Source organism: Oncorhynchus tshawytscha, linkage group LG13 (genome assembly GCF_018296145.1).
Source record: "Oncorhynchus tshawytscha isolate Ot180627B linkage group LG13, Otsh_v2.0, whole genome shotgun sequence".
Lineage (NCBI taxonomy): Eukaryota > Metazoa > Chordata > Actinopteri > Salmoniformes > Salmonidae > Oncorhynchus > Oncorhynchus tshawytscha.
The window spans coordinates 17,512,751-17,534,679 of NC_056441.1; the positions used below are offsets into that span (position 1 = coordinate 17,512,751).

At 43.2% G+C, this 21,929-nt stretch overlaps 1 protein-coding gene across 1 annotated transcript; it reads left to right on the top strand.

Annotated features, from left to right (window-relative positions):
* Positions 1-18,305: 18,305 nt before the first annotated feature.
* Positions 18,306-21,604, top strand: LOC112264402 (pro-neuropeptide Y). The gene is made up of 4 exons (XM_024440988.1): positions 18,306-19,148; positions 19,576-19,763; positions 21,007-21,096; positions 21,304-21,604. The coding sequence occupies exons 1-4, from the start codon at positions 19,065-19,067 to the stop codon at positions 21,326-21,328; spliced, it is 387 nt and encodes a 128-aa protein (XP_024296756.1). The 5' UTR covers positions 18,306-19,064; the 3' UTR covers positions 21,329-21,604.
* The last annotated feature ends 325 nt before the right edge of the window (positions 21,605-21,929 follow it).

The window sequence follows — 21,929 nt, forward strand, 5'->3', positions numbered from 1 at the left end:
AGATTGGCAGCATGAAGGAAAGCTTATCATACGTGAAGCGTCCACCATCTCACTAATCAATGATCATCAACTCCAATGTTCCACTCTTACAGAATTAAAGAACCCCAATGAGGTGAGGTGACACAAATAATTAGAGAATATCTTCAACAATTCAGCCCATATCTCACATTTTAGTTAGGACCTGGTCCATTTTCTGGCTTCCTAACCTCTCTACTCTACTGAGGAAACAGACCAACATGCTCTATGGCTCTCCCTAAATTGTTGTGAAGATAGGATGATTTTACATTTTGCAATGCTTTCTCTTTCTAAGCAACATTGGTTTGTTTTTTTCTCTCCAAGATCTTTGTCAAACAAATAGAACGATTTGTCCTACCCCGTCATACAACAAAGGACCAGAATCCAATAACTTCAAAGCTCCATTTTCTAATGGAGATACTTGGAAATCTTAAATGCTGTGATTTCACGGGGGCTGTTTGTCTTTAGTGTTTCGATCGCCGCAACCGTTTTCAGGATCTTTGAAGGATATGAGGATGTATTATGGAAGGATGGAGGAAAAGAGTGAAGGAATGAGGACTAAAATAATGTTTTTGTTTATTCACAAAGCGTTCTGGTGTCAAAGAGAAGGCGACGTCGTGAAGCTGTGTAAAATCAATATCAATTCCTGACTAAAATATGACTTCTATATCAAACCACACACAAACATAGTCCCCCCCAACACCCCCACCCACCCACACTCCTAATCTGTATGTAGAAAATATACCCAAAGTCTGAGTAAGACTGAAAGCAATTGCACACCCGTCAGTCCTACTCAGACAATTAAGGTAGCGTCTCAACCGGTGGAGTACAAGGACTAGGTAGAAGCATTAAAGTAGCTGGAAGGAAGTCTCTGATTATGCATCTAATGGGAAGTATTTTACACACCTCTCATTGGAGGTGATTCTCAAATGTGTAGGCACAAAATCAAGGGATGGGATGCTCTCTGACTTGAGTGAGAGGACAAGAAAGACAGTAGAGGGAGAGGGCTGTAGGGAGAGGTAAAATGAAAAACAAAGAAGTGGGGGGGAAGAGAGAAATAAAAAGAGAGAGGGATTTTTCCCCCACCTTTTATTTAACCAGGTAGGCTAGTTGAGAACAATTTCTCACTGTCCAGGGTGGTGATGTTAGTCGGGCGGGCAGCGAACGGTTGAAAAGCATGCATTTGGTTTTACTAGCGTTTAAGAGCAGTTGGAGGCCACGGAAAGAGAGTTGTATGGCATTGAAGCTCGTTTGGAGGTTAGTTAGCACAGTGTTCAAGGAAAGGTCAGAAGTATACAGAATGGTGTCGTCTGAGTAGAGGTGGATCAGGGAATCGCCCGCAGCAAGAGCGACATCATTGATATATACAAAGAAGAGTCGGCCATTGAACCCTGTGGTACCCCCATAGAGACTGCCAGAGGTCCGGACATGGTTGAGCGTGGCTGAGGTGCACCCGTGACCAGCTCGGAAACCGGATTGCACAGCGGAGAAGGTACGGTGGGATTCAAAATGGTCAGTGATCTGTTTATTAACTTGGCTTTCAAAGACTTTAGATGGGCAGGGCAGGATGGATATAGGTCTGTAACAGTTTGGGTCTAGGGTGTAACCCCCTTTGAAGAGGGGGATGACCGCAGCAGCTTTCCAATCTTTAGGGATCTCGGACGATACGAAAGAGAGGTTGAACAGGCTGGTAATAGGGGTTGCAACAATGGTGGCGGATAGTTTTAGAAAGAGAGGGTCCAGATTGTCAAGCCCAGCTGATTTGTACGGGTCCAGGTTTTGCAGCTCTTTCAGAACATCTGCTGTCTGGATTTGGGTGAAGGAGAAGCTGGGGAGGCTTGGGCGAGTAGTTGGGGGGGGAGTTGTTGGCCGGGGTTGGAGTAGCCAGGAGGAAGGCATGGCCAGCCGTAGAGAAATGCTTATTGAAATTTTCGATTATCATGGATTTATCAGTGGTGACCGTGTTACCTAGCCTCAGTGCAGTGGGCAGCTGGGAGGAGGTGCTCTTGTTCTCCATGGACGTTACAGTGTCCCAAAACCTTTTGGAGTTAGAGCTACAGGATGCAAATTTCCGCTTGAAAAAGCTAGCCTTTGCTTTCCCATGTTAACGGATTTAGGGTTGTACTTGGTGGGTTTGAGATTTAGGACATCTAGCTTAGATTGTAGGACTGCCGGGGTGTTAAGCATATCCCAGTTTAGGTCACCTAACAGCACGAACTCTGAAGCTAGATGTGGGGCGATCAATTCACAAATGGTGTCCAGGGCACAGCTGGGAGCGGAGGGGGGTCGATAGCAGGCGGCAACAGTGAGAGACTTATTTCTGGAGAGGTTCATTTAAAATTAGAAGTTCAAACTGTTTGGGTATAGACCTGGAAAGTATGACAGAACTTTGCAGGCTATCTCTGCAGTAGATTGCAACTCCTCCCCCTTTGGCAGTTCTATCTTGACGTAAAATGTTGTAGTTCGGTATGGAAATCTCAGAATTGTTGGTGGCTTTCCTAAGCCAGGATTCAGACACAGCAAGGACATCAGGGTTGGCAGAGTGTGCTAAAGCAGTGAGTAAAACAAACTTAGGGAGGAGGCTTCTGATGATAACATGCATGAAACCAGGCCTTTTCGATTACAGTAGTCAACAAATGAGGGTGCCTGGGGACACGCGGGGCCTGGGTTTACCTCCACATCACCCGCGGAACAGAGGAGGAGTAGTATGAGGGTGCGGCTAAAGGCTATCAAAACTGGTCGCCTAAATCAAATCAAATCAAATCAAATTTTATTTGTCACATACACATGGTTAGCAGATGTTAATGCGAGTGTAGCGAAATGCTTGTGCTTCTAGTTCCGACAATGCAGTAATAACGAGCAAGTAATCTAACTAACAATTCCAAAAAACTACTGTCTTATACACAGTGTAAGGGGATAAAGAATATGTGCATAAGGATATATGAATGAGTGATGGTACAGAGCAGCATAGGCAAGATACAGTAGATGATATCGAGTACAGTATATACATATGAGATAAGTATGTAAACCAAGTGGCATAGTTAAAGTGGCTAGTGATACATGTATTACATAAGGATGCAGTCGATGATATAGAGTACAGTATCAACGTATGCATATGAGATGAACAATGTAGGGTAAGTAACATTATATAAGGTAGCATTGTTTAAAGTGGCTAGTGATATATTTACATCATTTCCCATCAATTCCCATGATTAAAGTGGCTGGAGTAGAGTCAGTGTCATTGACAGTGTGTTGGCAGTAGCCACTCAATGTTAGTGGTGGCTGTTTAACAGTCTGATGGCCTTGAGATAGAAGCTGTTTTTCAGTCTCTCGGTCCCAGCTTTGATGCACCTGTACTGACCTCGCCTTCTGGATGACAGCGGGGTGAACAGGCAGTGGCTTGGGTGGTTGATGTCCTTGATGATCTTTATGGCCTTCCTGTAGCATCGGGTGGTGTAGGTGTCCTGGAGGGCAGGTAGTTTGCCCCGGTGATGCGTTGTGCAGACCTCACTACCCTCTGGAGAGCCTTACGGTTGAGGGCGGTGCAGTTGCCATACCAGGCGGTGATACAGCCCGCCAGGATGCTCTCGATTGTGCATCTGTAGAAGTTTGTGAGTGCTTTTGGTGACAAGCCGAATTTCTTCAGCCTCCTGAGGTTGAAGAGGCGCTGCTGCACCTTCCTCACGATGCTGTCTGTGTGAGTGGACCAATTCAGTTTGTCTGTGATGTATATGCCGAGGAACTTAAAACTTGCTACCCTCTCCACTACTGTTCCATCGATGTGGATGGGGGTGTTCCCTCTGCTGTTTCCTGAAGTCCACAATCATCTCCTTAGTTTTGTTGACGTTGAGTGTGAGGTTATTTTCCTGACACCACACTCCGAGGGCCCTCACCTCCTCCCTGTAGGCCGTCTCGTCGTTGTTGGTAATCAAGCCTACCACTGTTGTGTCGTCCGCAAACTTGATGATTGAGTTGGAGGCGTGCATGGCCACGCAGTCGTGGGTGAACAGGGAGTACAGGAGAGGGCTCAGAACGCACCCTTGTGGGGCCCCAGTGTTGAGGATCAGCGGGGAGGAGATGTTGTTGCCTACCCTCACCACCTGGGGGCGGCCCGTCAGGAAGTCCAGTACCCAGTTGCACAGGGCGGGGTCGAGACCCAGGGTCTCGAGCTTGATGACGAGCTTGGAGGGTACTATGGTGTTGAATGCCGAGCTGTAGTCGATGAACAGCATTCTCACATAGGTATTCCTCTTGTCCAGATGGGTTAGGGCAGTGTGCAGTGTGGTTGAGATTGCATCGTCTGTGGACCTATTTGGGCGGTAAGCAAATTGGAGTGGGTCAAGGGTGTCAGGTAGGGTGGAGGTGATATGGTCCTTGACTAGTCTCTCAAAGCACTTCATGATGACGGATGTGAGTGCTACGGGGCGGTAGTCGTTTAGCTCAGTTACCTTAGCTTTCTTGGGAACAGGAACAATGGTTGCCCTCTTGAAGCATGTGGGAACAGCAGACTGGTATAGAGCGTTGTGGACAAAAAGTCAAAGGAGCAGATTTCTGGGCGTGGTAGAATAGATTCAGGGCATAATGTGCAGACGGGTATGGTGGGGTGCGGGTACAGCGGAGGTAAGCCCAGGCACTGAGTGACGATAAGAGAGGTTGTATCTCTGGTTATAATGGGTGAGGTCACCGCATGTGTGGGAGGTGGGACAAAGGAGGTACCAGAGGTATATAATGAGTGGAACTAGGGGCTCCGCAGTAAACTAAAACAATGATAACTAACCTAAACAACAGTATACAAGGCATATTGCCATATGAGAGAGACATACAGCGAGGCATAAAGTAATCACAGGTGTTGATTTGGAGAGCTAGCTAAGACAACAACGGGTGAAACAACAACAGCTAATCAGCTAAAACAACAACAGGTAAAATGGTGATGACTGGGCAGAGAGGGTCAGTTAACTAAACACAGAGCCTGAGTTTGCGGCTGGTGCCGAAAGATAAAAACATGTAAAACATTCATGAGAGGAACTGTGGTGTTTCTTTAGATTAGAAGCCAGTTGATCCACTGCTATCTCTGTCCATTCTCTACCTCATCATCACATGGCACCCTGTTCCCTGTATGGTGCACTACTTTTGACCAGGGTCCATAGGGGTTTGGTCAAGAGTAGTGCACTACTTAGAGAATAGGGTGCCATTTCAGATGCATCCTAAACCATTTCACTATTTAAAACCCTCTCAAAACCCTTTCACTCACCCAGAATACACAGAATAGAGATGAAAGCAGAGTAACAAGAACAGGAAGAGATTTTGACAGGAAGAATTGAAAAGACAGACAGACAAAGGAAGAGGACGAGAATGAGTACAGGAAAATGTGAAAGAGAAAGTGTGAGTGGCTGTCTGTCTCTGTCTGCCTGTCTGTCACAAGCCTTCCATTCTCACACAAGGAAGAGTTGTGCACCCACTGGAACGTCCATTTAGTAGTTAAACCTTGTCTAACACCAGCCAAACACAATCATTTTCTTCCTTCCCCATGAAAGCATCACACCCTTGAGACTGAAGATAACAAAGTGCTTTTTAAGGCATTTGATGGACACTTAATTAGTCTGTAAAACCTTCAAATAAATGCTATTCAGGTGTAATGTGACTGTCTGTGTTAATCAAGTGGTTGGCATGTACTTTACTGTCAAGACCAATAGTTAGTGTGATGAAATTCATCTACATCTATTCGACAGAGACATATGCCGTTTCTTCAGAAAGTATCCACACCCCTTGACTTTTTCCACATTTTGTTGTGTTGCAAAGTGGGATTAAAATGGTTTTAATTGTAATTGTTTGTTAACGATCTAAACAAAATACCCTGTAGTATCAAAGTGGAAGAAAAATTCTTAACATTTTATTTTAAAAATATCTTGATTAGATAAATATTCACCCCCTAAGTCAATACATGTTAGAATCACTTTTGGCAGCTATTACAGCTGTGAGTGTTTCTGGGTAATTCTCCTAGAGCTTTCCACACCTGGATTGTACAACATTTGCCTATTATTCTTTAAAGGATTCTTCAAGCTCTGTCAAGTTGGTTGATGATCATTGCTAAACAGACATTTTCAAGTCTTGCCATAGATTTTCAAGACGGTTTATGTCAAAACTGTAATTGGGTCACTCAGGAGCATTCAATGTCGTCTTGATAAGGAACTCCAGTGTACACTGAACAAAAATATAAACGCAACATGCAACAATTTCAAATATTTTTACAATTCATATAAGGAAATCAGTCGATTGAAATAAATTCATTAGGCCCTAATTTATGGATTATACATGACTGGGAATACAGATATGCATCTGTTGGTCACAGATACCTTTAAAAAAAAGTAGGGGTGTGGATGAGAAAACCAGTCAGTATCTAGTGTGACCACCATTTGCCTCATGCAGCACGACACATCACCTTTGCATATAGTTCATAGGGCTGTTGAATGTGGCCTGTGGAATGTTGTCCCAATCCTCTTCAATGGCTGTGCGAAAGTTGCTGGATATTGGTGGGAACTGGAACACTCTTTCGTACACGTCGATCCAGAGCATTCCACACATACTCAATGTCTGGTGAGTATGCAGGCCATGGAAGAGCTGGGACGTTTTCAACTTCCAGGAATTGTGTACAGATCCTTGCACATGGGGCCATGCATTATCATGCTGAAACATGAAGTGATGGCGGCGGATAAATGGCACAACAATGGATCTCATCACATTATCTCAGTGCATTCAAATTTCCATAGATACAGTGCAATTTATGCCAGCAGCATACCACCCTGCATACCACTGCTGGCTTGCTTCTGAAGCTAAGCAGGGTTGGTCCTGGTAAGTTCCTGGATGGGAGACCAGATGCTGCTGGAAGTGGTGTTGGAGGGCCAGTAGGAGGCACTCTTTCCTCTGGTCTAAAAAAATGGCCCAATTCCCCATGGCAGTGATTGGGGATGCTGCCCTGTGTAGGGTGCTGTCTTTCGGATGGGACGTTAAACAGGTGTCCTGACTCTATGAGGTCATTAAAGATCCCATGGCACTTATCGTAAGAGTAGGGGTGTTAACCCCAGTGTCCTTGCTAAATTCCCATTCTGGCCCTCAAACCATCACAGTCACCTAATAATCCCCAGTTTACAATTGGCTCATTCATCCCCCTCTTCTTCCCCAGGTTGTTGCTGCAAATGAGAACGTGTTCTCAGTCAACTTACCTGGTCAAATAAATAATTTAGTTCGTTGTCCGTAGCGTATGCCTGCCCATACCATAACCCCACTGCCACTATGGGGTACTCCTGTTCAAAACATTCACATCAACAAACCACTGTGCCATCTGCCCAGTACAGTTGACACTGAGGTTCATCTGTGAAAAGCACACTTTTTGTTCAGTATACATTTGCTGAAAGGTGATTTTTTTTTCCCTCTAGGATTTTGCCTGTGCTTAGCTTTATTACCTTTTTTTATCCTAAAAAAATCCCAAGTCCCTGCCGATGACAAGCATACCCATAACATGGTGCAGTAACCACCATGATCGAAAATATGAAGAGTGGTACTTAGTGATGTGTTGTTTTGGATTTTCTCCCAAATGTAACGGTTCGTAAACAGGACAAATAGTTCATTTCTTTGCCACATTCTTTGCAGTATTACTTTAGTGCCTTATTGCAAACAGGATACATGTTTTGGAATATTTTTATTCTGTACAGGCTTTTTTCTTTTCACTCTTTCATTTAGGTTAGTGTTGTGGAGTATATAGAAAGTTGTTTCCTTCCCTGAGTGGTTTCCTTCCTCTCCGGCAACCAAGTTAGGAAGAGCGCCTTAGTCTTTGTAGTTACTTGGTGAATTGATACATCATCCAAACGCGATGTTCAACGGGATATTCAGTGTCTCCTATTTTGACCCAACTACCAATACGTGCCCTTTGTGAAACATTGGAAAACCTCCCTGGTCTTTGTGGTTGAATCTGTGCTTGAAATTCAATGCTCGACTGTGGGACATTACTGATAACTGTATGTGTGGGGTGCAGAGATGGAGTAGTCATTTAAAAATCATGTTAAACACAATTATTGCAAACAGAGTGAGTCCAAGCACATTTTTACTCCTGAACTTATTTAGGCTTGACATAACAAAAGGCTTGAATACTTATTGACGTTTCAGCTTTTCATTTTTTATTAATTTGTAAACATTTCTAAAAACATAATTCCATTTTGACATTATGGGGTATTGTGTGTAGATCAGTGACAAGACATCTCAATTTAATACATTTTAAGTTCAGGCTGTAACACAACAAAATATGGAAAAAGTCCAGGGTTGTGAATACTTTCTGAAGGCCCTGTAGGTGGGAATATTCATACACACACAATCCCCGCATACATCAACTTCCAAACCCCTCTTGACATTGTTTGTCTCGCTGGCAAGTATAGGTGTCAGATGGATGTCAACGTTCTATTAGTCCACAATGGTTGAATGATGTTCAATGGTTCAAGTGACTTTCATTAGATCACTCGGTATCAGTGCTTCTGACAGCTATGACCCATGAGGTCACAGCTGTGCTGGACACAGGTGTCACATCATCGTCAGCATCCTCCATATTTGTCCTGATCTGTCAGTCAAAATGTTTTCTTTTGCAGGTTGTCTCTATGGTACCTATTATTTGTAAGTTCCTCTTCCTGATATTATGAAAATCAACTGCTCTCAAAAACATTAACAGAAGACGTGCAAAGGTCAGATATATAAACAGACTGCACATGAATGGATAAACACACATAGGCACACGCAAAACGTTCTAATAATGATCATGGTAAAAACAGCACAATTGGAAGAGAATTACAAAATACATACATTTTTGGTTATTGCCTCAACTTTAACTAAAGCTGCTAGAACATTGTAATCTCAAAAATGAGAAGATTTTTCCCTATATAATTTACCTTAAAAGCTTTTGTTTACCTTTTCAATTAATTAGTAAGGACAATATCTGAAATGTCTATCACAAGTTTTTTTGGTTACCTGTTAGAACATTAATATAACACTATGTAACATTAGTACAGTTACAGTGTAATTACAGTTTTTCCTGGTGGTGTTCATAGACGTATAGGGGGCGGTTATAGTAACAGCAGTAGTATTAGTAGTAAGAGGATACTGGGTTCTCTGTTCTCACTCCCTAGCACACATGGATTACAAGCAGGAAGTGTACGCTCCCACTGCATCAGACACAAATCGAGAAGAGATATTTTCTGCTGGCCTAAGTACTATTCCACTGAGGAAAATGCAGCAATTCTCAAAACAGCAAAGCTATTTCCAAAGCCATTTCAGTTCAACAAATAAACAGTTTTATCTGTAAAGAATTATTCTGACATCTGACTACAATGTATGTTGAAGTGATAGAGAAAATATTTTGTGAAGAAGGAGAAAAGGCAAGTAAACATAACATGCTACAGAAGGCTCATGCATTACAAACGTTTAAAGTTATCTCTCTTGTATTTGGTGAAAGACCACCTTTGGATAAACATTTATTTTAAGCCTTTTCCCCAAGGATACACCCTTTCTTTCTTGTCTGTTGTAGGTTTGAATTGGTATGTGTGTCTGTCTGTCTGTCTCTCTCTCTCCTCCTTTCTCTCTTCATCTTTCTTCCTTCTGTTTCTCATAGTGTTGAAGGAGTGATGGTAGAGGGTCTAATGCCCACTGACCTGTCTCAGCCTGTAACCATGCAGGTTTCTGATCCAGACCCTCCACTGACTCTGTGATGCAGGTCACATGCGCACCCACACAAACACATGCAGGCACACACACAGGCACGCACACACACACACACACACACACACACACACACACACACACACACACACTAACAGATTTCCTTTGGAACATGTTATTTACAGCTTCGGCCAAAGACAGTTAAAACATGAGTGGAGTGTTCTGATTGTTCTAAATTTGGTTCTGATTTTGCTTCCTCCTTTGAATAAGGAAGAGGAAAGTAAAATATTAGTGAATTAATCATGTCAGTGGTGTATTTACTCCTTGGGGACAGATGTTTTGGTCCAGCACCAAGGGGACCACAAGTCCCTTTTTCAACAGAAATATGTCGATGTGCCCTTGAGCAAGGCACTTAACCCTAAATTGCTCCAGGGGTGCCGTACTACTATGGCTGACTCTGTAAAACAACACATTTCCCTGCACCTATCCAGTGTATGTAACAATATATTCTTAGAGAATTCCCCTCATCGTTGTAGCGTAGACTATGACATCTGCTGTGTGTGCGAGACATAGGGTCTGTAATCCTGACATGATCCACATGTAATAATGTTTGTAACATTATGTCCAACATGTAATGTTTCACTCTCCACCCCTGGACCGATAGATACAGATATGAGTTCAATTCACTGTCACTGCAGTTCATTCAGGTCACAAACACACTTGTACGCGCTCACACACACACACACCGAACATGCACACACACACACACACACACGAACATGCACACACACACCGAACACACACACACACACACACCGAACATGCACACACACACACACACACACCGAACATGCACACACACACACACACACACCGAACATGCACACACACACACACCGAACATGCACACACACACACACACACACCGAACATGCACACACACCGAACATGCACACACACAGACACACACCCATGAACGCTGTGATGTGAGTTTCATTGAACAGCAGCTTTTACAACCTTTGCATTCCACCACATCCGACAGAGAGAAAAGAGAAGTGTTACAACAGAATACCTTAACTCAAGTGTGATGTGATAGCTTGGCACGTCTTCCACCCAGCTGACGCACTATCGCTGACGCACTATCTACACAAACCTCTTACTGTAATAACACTTTAAATAGCATTCAGGAGAAGTTCATCTACGATTTGAGAGCGTCATTCAATACCCACTCATAATTCCTTTAACTCCGTATCAGGCTCAATGGTATAGCTTGTCTATAGAATTATCTGGGATTCGGTGCTCGGATGTGCTGCCCATCCTAAAGTTGCAATCAAGAGGATGTGTTTTGTGCTGTCATGACGTGAGATATGTTGGAGGACGTAGGATGGCGATGATGCTCCGGCTATGACCATAATCAGTTTTCACATCAGAATAATAATTATCTTCAGTTGAGGGGGCGATTTAAGGATAGTGTTACAACACATTTCACTGAACCGATCCTGTGTATGTGACAATGAAATACAGTATATACTGAACAAAAATATAAACGCAACATGTTAAGTGTCGGTCCCATGTTTCATGAGCTGCAATAAAAGATCCCAGAAATGTTCCATACGCACGGAATGCTTTTTCTCTCCATTTTTTTGCACACATTTGTTGACATCCCTGTTGCTGAGCATTTCTCCTTTGCCAAGATAATCTATTCACCTGACAGGTATGGCATAACGAGAAGCTGATTAAACAGCATGATCATTACACAGGTGCACCTTGTGCTGGGGACAATAAAAGTACACTCTAAAATGTGCAGTTTTGTCACACAACACTATGCGACAGATTTTTGAGGGAGTTTTGAGAGAGCGTGCAATTCGCATGCTAACTGCAGGAATGTTCAGCAGAGCTGTTGCCAGAGAATTTGATGTTGATTTCTCTATCATAAGCCACCTCTAACGTTGTTTTAGAGAATTTTGCAGTACACCCAACCAACCTCACAACCGCAGACCACGTGTAGCCACTCCAGCTCAGGACCTCCACATTCGGCTTCTTCACCTGCGGGATCATCTGAGACCAGCCACCCAGACAGCTGATAAAACTGTGGGTTTGCACAAACAAAGAATTCCTGCACAAACTGTCAGAAACCGTCTCAGGGAAGGTCATCTGCGTGCTCGTCATCCTCACCAGGGTCATGGCCTGACTGCAATTCGGCATCGTAACCGACTTCAGTGGGCAAATGCTTACCTTCGATGGCCACTGGCACGCTGGTGTGCTCTTCAAGGATGAATCCCCGTTTCAACTGTACCGGGCAGATGGCAGACAGAGTGTATGGCGTTGTGTGGACAAGTGGTTTGCTGATGTCATCGTTGTGAACAGAGTACCCCAAGGTTGGCGGTGGGGTTTTGGGGTTATGAACATAAGCTATTCACAACAAACACAATTGCATTTTATCGATGGCAATTTGAATGCACAGTAATACCGTGATGAGATCCTGAGGCTCATTGTTGTGCCATTCATCCGCCGCCATCACCTCATGTTTCAGCATGATAATGCATGGCCCCATGTCGCAAGAATCTGCACACAATTCCTGGAAGCTGAAAATGTCCCAGCTCTTCCATGGCCTGCATACCAGACATGTCACCCATTTAGTATGTTTGGGATGCTCTGGATTGACGTGTATGACAGTGGGTTCCAGTTCCCGACCAATATACAGCAACTTCACACAGCCATTGAAAAGGAGCGGGACAACATTCCACAGACCACAGTCAACAGACTGATCAACTCTATGCGCTGTATGAGGCAAATGGTGGTCACACTAGATACTGACTGGTTTTCTGATCCACGCCCCTACTTTTTTTAAAGGTATCAGTGACCAACAGATTCATATCTGTATTCCCAGTTGTGAAGGGTAATTTATTTATTTCAATTGACTGATTTAGTTATGAACTGTAACTCAGTAAAATCTTTGAAATTGTTGCATGTTGCATTTTATATTTTTGTTCAGTATGTGTATATATACACAGTGCCTTTGGAAAGTATTCAGACCCGTAGATTTTTTCCACATTTTGTTACGTTACAGCCTTATTCTGAAATTGATTAAATAAAAAAAATCTCTGCAATTTACACACAAAACCCCATCATGACAAAGCGAAAACAGGTTGTTGGAAATTTTTGCAAATGTTTTCAAAATTAAAAACAGAAATACTTTCTTTACTATTCAGACCCTTTGCTATGAGACTTGGAAGTTTACCTCAGGTGCATCCTGTTTCCATTGATCAGCTTTTAGATGTTTCTTTAACTTGTTTGGAGTGCACCTGTGGTAAATTCAATTGATTGGACATGATTTGAAAAAGGCACACACCTGTCTATATAAGGTCCCACAGTTGACAGTACACGTCAGAGCAAAAACGAAGCCATGAGGTCGAAGGAATTGTCCGTAGAGCTCCGAGACAGGATTGTGTCAATGCACAGATCTGGGGAAAGGTACAAATAAATGTCTGCAGCATTGAAGCTCCCCAAGAGCATAGTGGCCTCCATCATTCTTAAATGGAAGAAGTTTGGAACCACCAAGACTCTTCCTAGAGCTGGACGCCCGGCCAAACTGAGCAATCGGGGAAGAAGGGCCTTGGTCAGGGAGGTGACCAAAAATCCGATGGTCACTCTGACAGAGCTCCAGAGTTCCTCTGTGGAGATGGGAGAACCTTCCAGAAGGACAACCTTTTCTGCAGCACTCCACCAATCAGGCCTTTATGGTAGAGTGGCCAGACGGACGCCACTCTTCAGTAAAAGGCATGACAGCCTGCTTGGAGTTTGCCAAAAGTCGCCTAAAGACTCTCAGACCATGAGAAACAGGATTCCAAGATTGAACTCTTTGGCCTGAATGCCAAGCATCATGTCTGGAGGAAACCTAGTACCATCCCTACGTTGAAGCACGGTGGTAGCAGCATCATGCTGTTGGGATGTTTTTCAGAGGCAGGGACTGGGAAACTAGTCAGGATTGAGGGAATGATGGAAGGAGCAAAGAAAAATAAAATAAAATTTTATTGGTCACATACACATGGTTAGCAGATATTATTGTGAGTGTAGTGAAATGCTTGTACTTCTAGTTCTGACAGTGCAGCAATATAAGTCATATCTAACAATTCCACAAAAAATACCTAATACACACAAATCTAAGTAAAGGAATGGAATAAGAATAATAAATATGGATGAGCAATGTCAGAGCGGCACAGGCTAAGATGCAATAGATAGTATAGAATACAGTATATACATATAAAATGAGTAATGCAAGATATTGTGGCAGACCAGGGGGTTTGGTCAAAACATTTACACAGAGCAGACACGGACAGAGTAGGATTAGCTCGGTTTCAAGGGTGTTTATTTGAATAACAAACCAAAAGAAAAGAATAGGTCCCCCGCATGAGACCATCTCCGGGATGCCGTCTTCTGGGCTCTGGGTCTTGCTGTATCCTGTGGGGGAACAAAACTGAGCTCCCTCCTTTTATCTCTCAAACCGTACCCAACTATACGGGAGCAACCTTTCTTCCCCCAGTCCCTTCTCCCGAGTGCTGCCCTTCTGGCAGCTTTATGGGACTCGTCCAGCTGGTGAATAATCAGCCCCTAATTACTCACCAACCCCAATCAGCCCCAATTAATCCTGTCCGGAGAGCCCGTCGAGGCCTGCATGTCCAGCAGAGGGAGCCATCGCCTCAATGTAGACTCTGTCTGTCACCAGGCCTCGACGAGTCTCCCCCTTGGTGGCTGATCTGCTGTACGCCCCCCCTTAGCTCTGTCGGGGAGGGGGCTGTCATCAGTGTGATGTATGTCTCCCTTCTCGATAGGGCATCTGCATTTCCATGCTTCACCCCTGACCTCTGCACAACAGAAAAAGACAAGCGTTGAAGGGAAAAGAACCACCTGGTGACCCGATCGTTTGTGTTCTTTCCCCTGACCATCCAGACCAGGGGAGCATGGTCCGTGACCAGGGTGAAGTGGGTACCTAACAGGTAATACTTGAGAGTCTAGCGCCCACCTCACCGCTAGACACTCTTTCTCAACAATACAGTACTTTCGTCTTATGTATATGATGGGGGGCTCCTCCCCATCGTGTATCAGGGACAGAACGGCCCCTAGTCCCGTGTCACATGCATCCGTCTGGACCAACATTGGCACCTGGAAATTGGGCTTTACGAGAATCGGATGGGAGCACAGCGCTTCCTTCAGGCGCCTGAAAGCCGCTTCTATCTTGCCCGTCCATTTCACTTTTTTCGGGAGGCGGGCCCTGGTTAGATTGGTGAGGGGGAGGCTATAGACGCAAAGTTGGGGATAAACTGGCTATATTATCCTGCCAGTCCCAGGAAAGACTTGACCTGTGTCTTGGTGCGTGGAACGGGCCAGTCACATATTGCATGAACCTTCCTATCCTGGGGCTTGACGTTCACCCGTCCGATCAAATACCCCAGGTACTCCACCTCCTCGAATCCTAGTTTGCATTTCTTAGGGTTCGCTGTCAACCCAGCTTGCCTGAGCGCGTCCAGCACCGCCTGGAGGCGCGTCAGGTGCTCTTCCCAACCTTGGCTGTGGATGATGATATCATCCAAATAGGCCGCTGCGTACTGCTGGTGGGGTCGAAGTACTTTGTCCCAGGCCTTGACGAGTCTTCCCTTGGTGGCTGACCTGCTGTACGCCACAATATGTAAACATTATTAAAGTGCCATTATTAAAGTGACTAGAGTTACATTTATTAAAGTGGCTAATGATTTCAAGTCTGTATGTAGGCAGCAGCCTCTCTGTGCTAGTGATGGCTATTTAACAGTCTGATGGCCTTGAGATAGAAGCTGTTTTTCAGTCTCTCTGTCCCAGCTTTGATGCACCTGTACTAACCTCACCTTCTGGATGGTAGCGGGGTGAACAGGCAGTGACTCGAGTGGTTGTTGTCCTTGATGATATTTTTGGCCGTCCTGTGACATTGGGTGCTATAGGTGTCCTGGAGGACAGGTAGTTTGCCCCCGGTGACACGTTATGCAGACCGCACCACCCTCTGGAGAGCCCTGTTGTTGTGGGTGGTGCAGTTACAGTTGGTGATACAGCCCGACAGGATGCTCTCAATTGTGCATCTGTTTGTGAGGGTTTTAGGTGACAAGCCAAATTTCTTCAGCCTCCTGAGGTTGTAAAGAGAGTTCCTTGATGAAAACCTTCTCCAGAGCGCTCAGGACCTCAGACTGGGGTGAAGGTTCACCTTCCAACAGGACAAATGACCCAAAGCACAAAGCCAAGACTGTAGTGAGGTGTGTACTGGCGGCAGAGAAGTCAGGCGCAGGAGAGCGAAAACTGATTTACAACGGTGTCGTTTAATACCCATAAACCACCGTCAACAGAACAATACAAATAAATGGGTTAAGCGAAACCCGGTAATACCAGCATACCGTGCACAAGCACTACAAGAAACAATTACAGACAAGGACATGGGGGGGAACAGAGGATTAAATACACAACATGTAATTGATGGAATTGGAACCAGGTGTGATGGAAGACAAGACAAAACCAATGGAAAATTAAAAGTGGATCAGCGATGGCTAGAAGTTCGGTGACTTCGACCGCCGAACGCTGCCCGAACAAGGAGAGGGACCAACTTTGGCGGAAGTCGTGACAAAGACAATGCAAGAATGGCTTCGGGACAAGTCTCTGAATGTCCTTGAATCGGACTTGAGTCTGATCTAACATCTCTGGAGAGACGTGAAAATAGCTGTGCGGTGATGCTCGCCATCCAACCTGACAGAGCTTGAGACAATCTCCAGAGAAGAATGGGAGAAACTCCCCAAATACAGGTGTGCCAAGCTTGTAGCGTCATACCCAAGAAGAATTGAGGCTGTAATCACTGCCAAAGGTGCTTCAACAAAGAACTGAGAAAAGGGTCTGAATACTTCCAGTCAAAAGTTTGGACACACCTACTCATGCAAAGGTTCTTTATTTTGACTATTTTCTACATTGTAGAATTATAGTGAAGACATCGAAACTATGAAATAACACACATAGAATAATGTAGTAACCAAAATAGTGTTAAACAAATCAAAATATATTTTATATTTGAGATTCTTCAAAGCAGCTACCCTTTGCCTTGATGACAGCTTTGCACACTCTTGGCATTCTCTCAACCAGCTTCATGCATTTCAATTAACAGGTGTGCCTTGTTAAAAGTTCATTTGTGCTTCACAGAGTTCAAGTAACAAACACATCTCAACATCAACTGTTCAGAGGAATTACCGCAAAGAAACCACTACTAAAGGACACCCATAGGAAGAAAAGACTTGCTTGGGCCAAGAAACATGAGCAATGGACATTAGACTGGTGTAAATCTGTCCTTTGAACTGAGTCCAAATGTGTGATTTATGCTTCCAACTGCAGTGTCTTTGTGAGAATCATAGTAGGTGAACGGATGATCTCTGCATGTGTGGTTACCACTGTGAGGCATGGAGGAGGAGGTGTGATGGTGTGGGGCTGCTTTGCTGGTGACACTGTCTGTGATTTATTTAGAATTCAAGCCACCCTTAACCAGCATGGCTACCACAGCATTCTGCAGCGATATGTCATCCCATCTGGTTTGTGCTTAGTGGGACTATCATTTGCTTATCAACAGGACAATGACCCAACACACCGCCAGGCTGTTTAAGGGCTATTTGACAAAGAACGAGTGATGGATTGCTGCATCAGATGACCTGTCCTCCACGATCACCCGACCTATTGAGATGGTTTGGGATGAATGAGTTGGACCTCAGAGTGAAGGAAAATCTGCCATCAAGTGCTCAGCATATGTGGGGAAAGCTTTCCAGGTGAAGCTGGTTGAGAGAATGCCAAGCGTGTGCAAAGCTGTCATCAAGGCAAAGGGTGGCTACTTTGAAGAATCTCAAATATTGTAACGCTCGTCGTCGTAAGGAAGAGTGGACCAAAGTGCAGCATGGAAAGTGTTCATGATCTTTATTGTCAAGAATCACTCAAACAAAAATAACGAATACAAAACCGAAAGCGAACAGTTCCATCAGGCACAGATACTAAACGGAAAACAACACCCCACAAAACCCAAACGGAAAATGACAATTTATATATGATCCCCAATCAGAGACAACGATAGACAGCTACCTCTGATTGGGAACCACACTAGGCAAAAACAACAAAGAAATAGACAACATAGAATGCCCACCCCAAATCACACCACAGGGCGTGACAAATATCAAATATATTTGGGTTTGTTTAACACTTTTTTGGTTACTACATGATTCCGTATGTTTTTTCATAATTTTTATGTCTTCAGTTTTATTCTACAATGGTAAAAATAAAGAAAACCCTTGAATGAGTAGGTGATTTGTGTCCAAACTTTTGACGGGTACTGTATGCAAATGTGATATTTCAATGTTTAATTTTTAATAAATGATCAAACATTTAGAAAAACCTGTTTTTGTTTTGTCATTATGGGGTATTGCGTGTAGATTGATGAGTGAAACATATTTTAAATCAATTTTAGAATAAGACTGTAATGTAACAAAATGTGGAAAACGTCAAGGGGTCTGAATACTTTCCGAAGGCAATCTATATGACTTTTTTTTTTACAGTAGCATGAAAACACATTGAGAAAAGAAAACTCTTAACAACTTTTTTTGTAATCAAAGAAATCTGAAGGAAAGAAAGATAAGGAAGCTAATGATATCCAATCAAATCCTATCACATGTATTTTTGGGGGATGCGAGTGACAGAAAGAATATCCCATTTGATTGTCAGTAAAACATAAAAGAGAGGAGGACAAAGAGATGCGGGAAATAAAATATATGTATAGCTGGGTGTGTGAGTGCGTGCTGCATTTAATGGAGGTTTTAGAAACAATAAACACGTCCCAAAGTGAGACAATTATGTCGATATTGACAACCCAGAAGGGAAAAAAATAATAACTCTTCATGAGATCAGATGAAAGATCTCTAAAACAACTCAAAAGTAAATGATACTTGAATGTATATTTCAATGAGTTCCCTCTCTTGTTGAGGGTGCACATCTCAGTGTTCTGTCATCAAACTCCCAGTCCATCCTAATCATCACGTTATAACTTGGTCTTGGATCTGTGTCATGTCGCTTCAACCCAGTTTATTCCACTCCAGAGTGAAATGTATTCGTTTGAGAGAGAGAAAAAATTACATTAATTTCCACTGCTATTGTGATTTTTTTCAAGCAATCATAAATGTTGTTTAAAATGTGTGATGACAGCTTACACAGTGACGTGTCTGTCCGTGCACGTTTCCGGAATGGTGATTTGGAGACTTTTTTTCACTCGCCCTGCCCATCCTTGCACTGCGCGTTATAAAAATCGCGCCCTATGAATGGGTACCCTCCAGAACGCACAGGAGCAGATAACGCCTGAGAACAACTTCTACCTAAACCATCCTCTAAACCCTCAACTCAATGTAAGTACTTCTATTACATCTATAGGCATTCTTAAACAAGATTCGTTTATGATAATTTTTGTAACCTTTTGTCTAACCTTTCTATACATAGGCCTATAGGTTTTAAAGGGTTTTCTATAAAGCTTTCATGAACCAATTTCACTCCCTTCACTGAAACTGACATTTTTAAACAATTAATCCGAGGAAGTCAAATAAATATAAATGACATTTTAAATAACAAAAACATATCTGTATAAGGTATCCTTCGGTTAATGTCGACAACAGGTAGGGAACATACTTCTGACTTTTCAAGGTCTCAAGTTTTTCCCTGGTATACATTTTATAAGATTTCATAGACTTAGCAATTCAGAGGCTTGACAATGAAATGGTTAATATGGTGCAAAGTAGTTTTCTGATATTCTTCTCTTTTGATTCCTCAATGTTAAAGATGCATCCTAACTTGGGTACTTGGCTGGGCGCACTGACTCTCCTCGTCTGGACCTTTATATGCATCGGGACGCTCGCGGAAGGCTACCCGGTCAAACCTGAAAACCCCGGCGAAGATGCGCCGGCAGGGGAACTTGCCAAGTATTACTCCGCTCTCAGACATTACATCAACCTCATTACAAGGCAGAGGTGAGTGCTTCAACCCGGGTGTGACAAACTGGTGTTCTAAATGAAGAAATTATAAGGCTGAACGTTTTGTTTGTGAATATCCTTAGATATTATTTTATGAGTAAGCCATAGGTCTAATTCATTAAAAAAACACAATGATACTGTGATTATAAACGTATTTGTTAGCGCCTTTCATACAAACAAATTTACAGCCCAAACCTGAAAGTGCTGTAGGTCTACAAGTGAACACTTCAAAGAAACAGCAAAAACATGGAAGTGAAGAAATCAAATGATTAATTTCAAACTATATATCAGACTACTGTACATCTAAAACTTATAAACTCAATAACTAACCATCTTGGGGTCTAAATCTATGGGACCCTTTTAAAGTGAATTAACCCATGTGTAGCTAGTTTGTATGTCTAATAATGGTGTTATTTATTGCTCTATTCCAAATACCAACTAATCCAATCATGAATTCAGGAGACTAAAACAATAAAGAAGAGTCACATTAAACCAGTGCAAACTTGTTGTTAAGTATGCTGTGTGTTGTCTAGATGAAACACCATCTTTAATTCCATAGCAGCACCCCACTGATGCTTAATTATCGTCATACCACATATATGGCAATTCACCCTCCGTTCAGTCACACTCTATTCACAAATCTCAGTGTGAAATTAGTCTTTTATTTAATTATTATCAGGTAAGTTGACAGAGAATACATTCTCATTTACAGCAACAACCAAGGGAATAGTTCTATTTGTATTTATTTTTACTTGGGGAAAGAGTGCCTCTTACTGGCCATCCAAAACCACTTCCAGCAGCATCTGTTTTGGTATCCAGGGACCGACCAGGAAGAACCCTGCTTAGATTCAGAGGCTACAATCATTAACAGTTTCAGCTTGTATTGTGAATGTGTTTCTTCTGTTAATGTTGACGTTAAGAGTGGTAAAGGGTCATTACAAATTCCATTAGAAGAGCAGAGCTGACAACCAACAAAACAATAATTTATTGTTATACAGAAGGGCTCTAAGGACAGGTCTCAATAACCAGACTTACATTCATATTGGCCCTAGAACATTTATAGTATGGTCAGTTATCTCATGTGGGTAGCACAGAAGGTCTAGTTCCTGAACATTAGTCAATGACTCTCTTGTCTGATGAGTGTTCTCTCTCTCTCTCTCTCTCTCACTCACTCACTCACTCACTCACTCACTCACTCACTCACTCACTCACTCACTCACTCACTCACTCACTCACTCAGGTATGGGAAGAGGTCCAGCCCTGACACACTGGATTCACTGATCTCAGAACTGCTGCTAAAGGAGAGCACAAATACGCTCCCACAGTCCAGGTACCGTCACTGTGTGTGTACATCTGTGAGTAACTAATGTAGCGAGTAAAGGGTAGGCAGATATATGTGTAAGTGATCCACTGTTTATAGCATTGCATGCATGTGCCTAGATATTGACATACTTAACAAAACACTATTTGAATGGATCTGTTCCTCTGGTCTAATGGCAGTTTGCACATAATTGTTATTTGGTTTGTTACTCCGCAGATATGATGAACCGTCGTTGTGGTAACCGTGTCACTGTTCCCGCCCAGCACCCTACCATCGCCACAACGATATACTGACCTCAACAACACGGCAGCCTCACCATGGCCGATACCCCATCCTAACAACCCCAGCTAGCAGCCTACCATCCCCCTCTCCCCCATCCAGAGGCTACTCCTGTGCCAGATAACTAACTGCATATGTACAGAGTCTTATTTAAGTCACCCCTACATTGGTAAGTCAGGGGAGATAATTATTGATTGTATGGTAAAACTGTGCTATTAAATATTGATTATATAACAGATCTACTTCTTTGCTGTTATTATTAACTTATTTCAAATGAGTGTTTAGCCAAGAGAGGAAATGAAGGTTCCTCCTGGCTTTCTACATTATACTGAAGAGGTAGTACGTCTTTAAAGGATGTGCATGCGGACACTCACAATATACATCTTTGCAATCCCTGGAGAGGTATTAGAACCCAGTTTGTACTCTACTCTTTTCTGGACAATTTGCAATTTGGTGGCTAAGGGCGCACTCTTGTGGTTGGTATATCTTATTGCATTTAACACGATGTGAAGGCTACAAGCCAGCCAGGCAGCTTCCCTGTAGAATGCCTAAAGCCTCTCTCA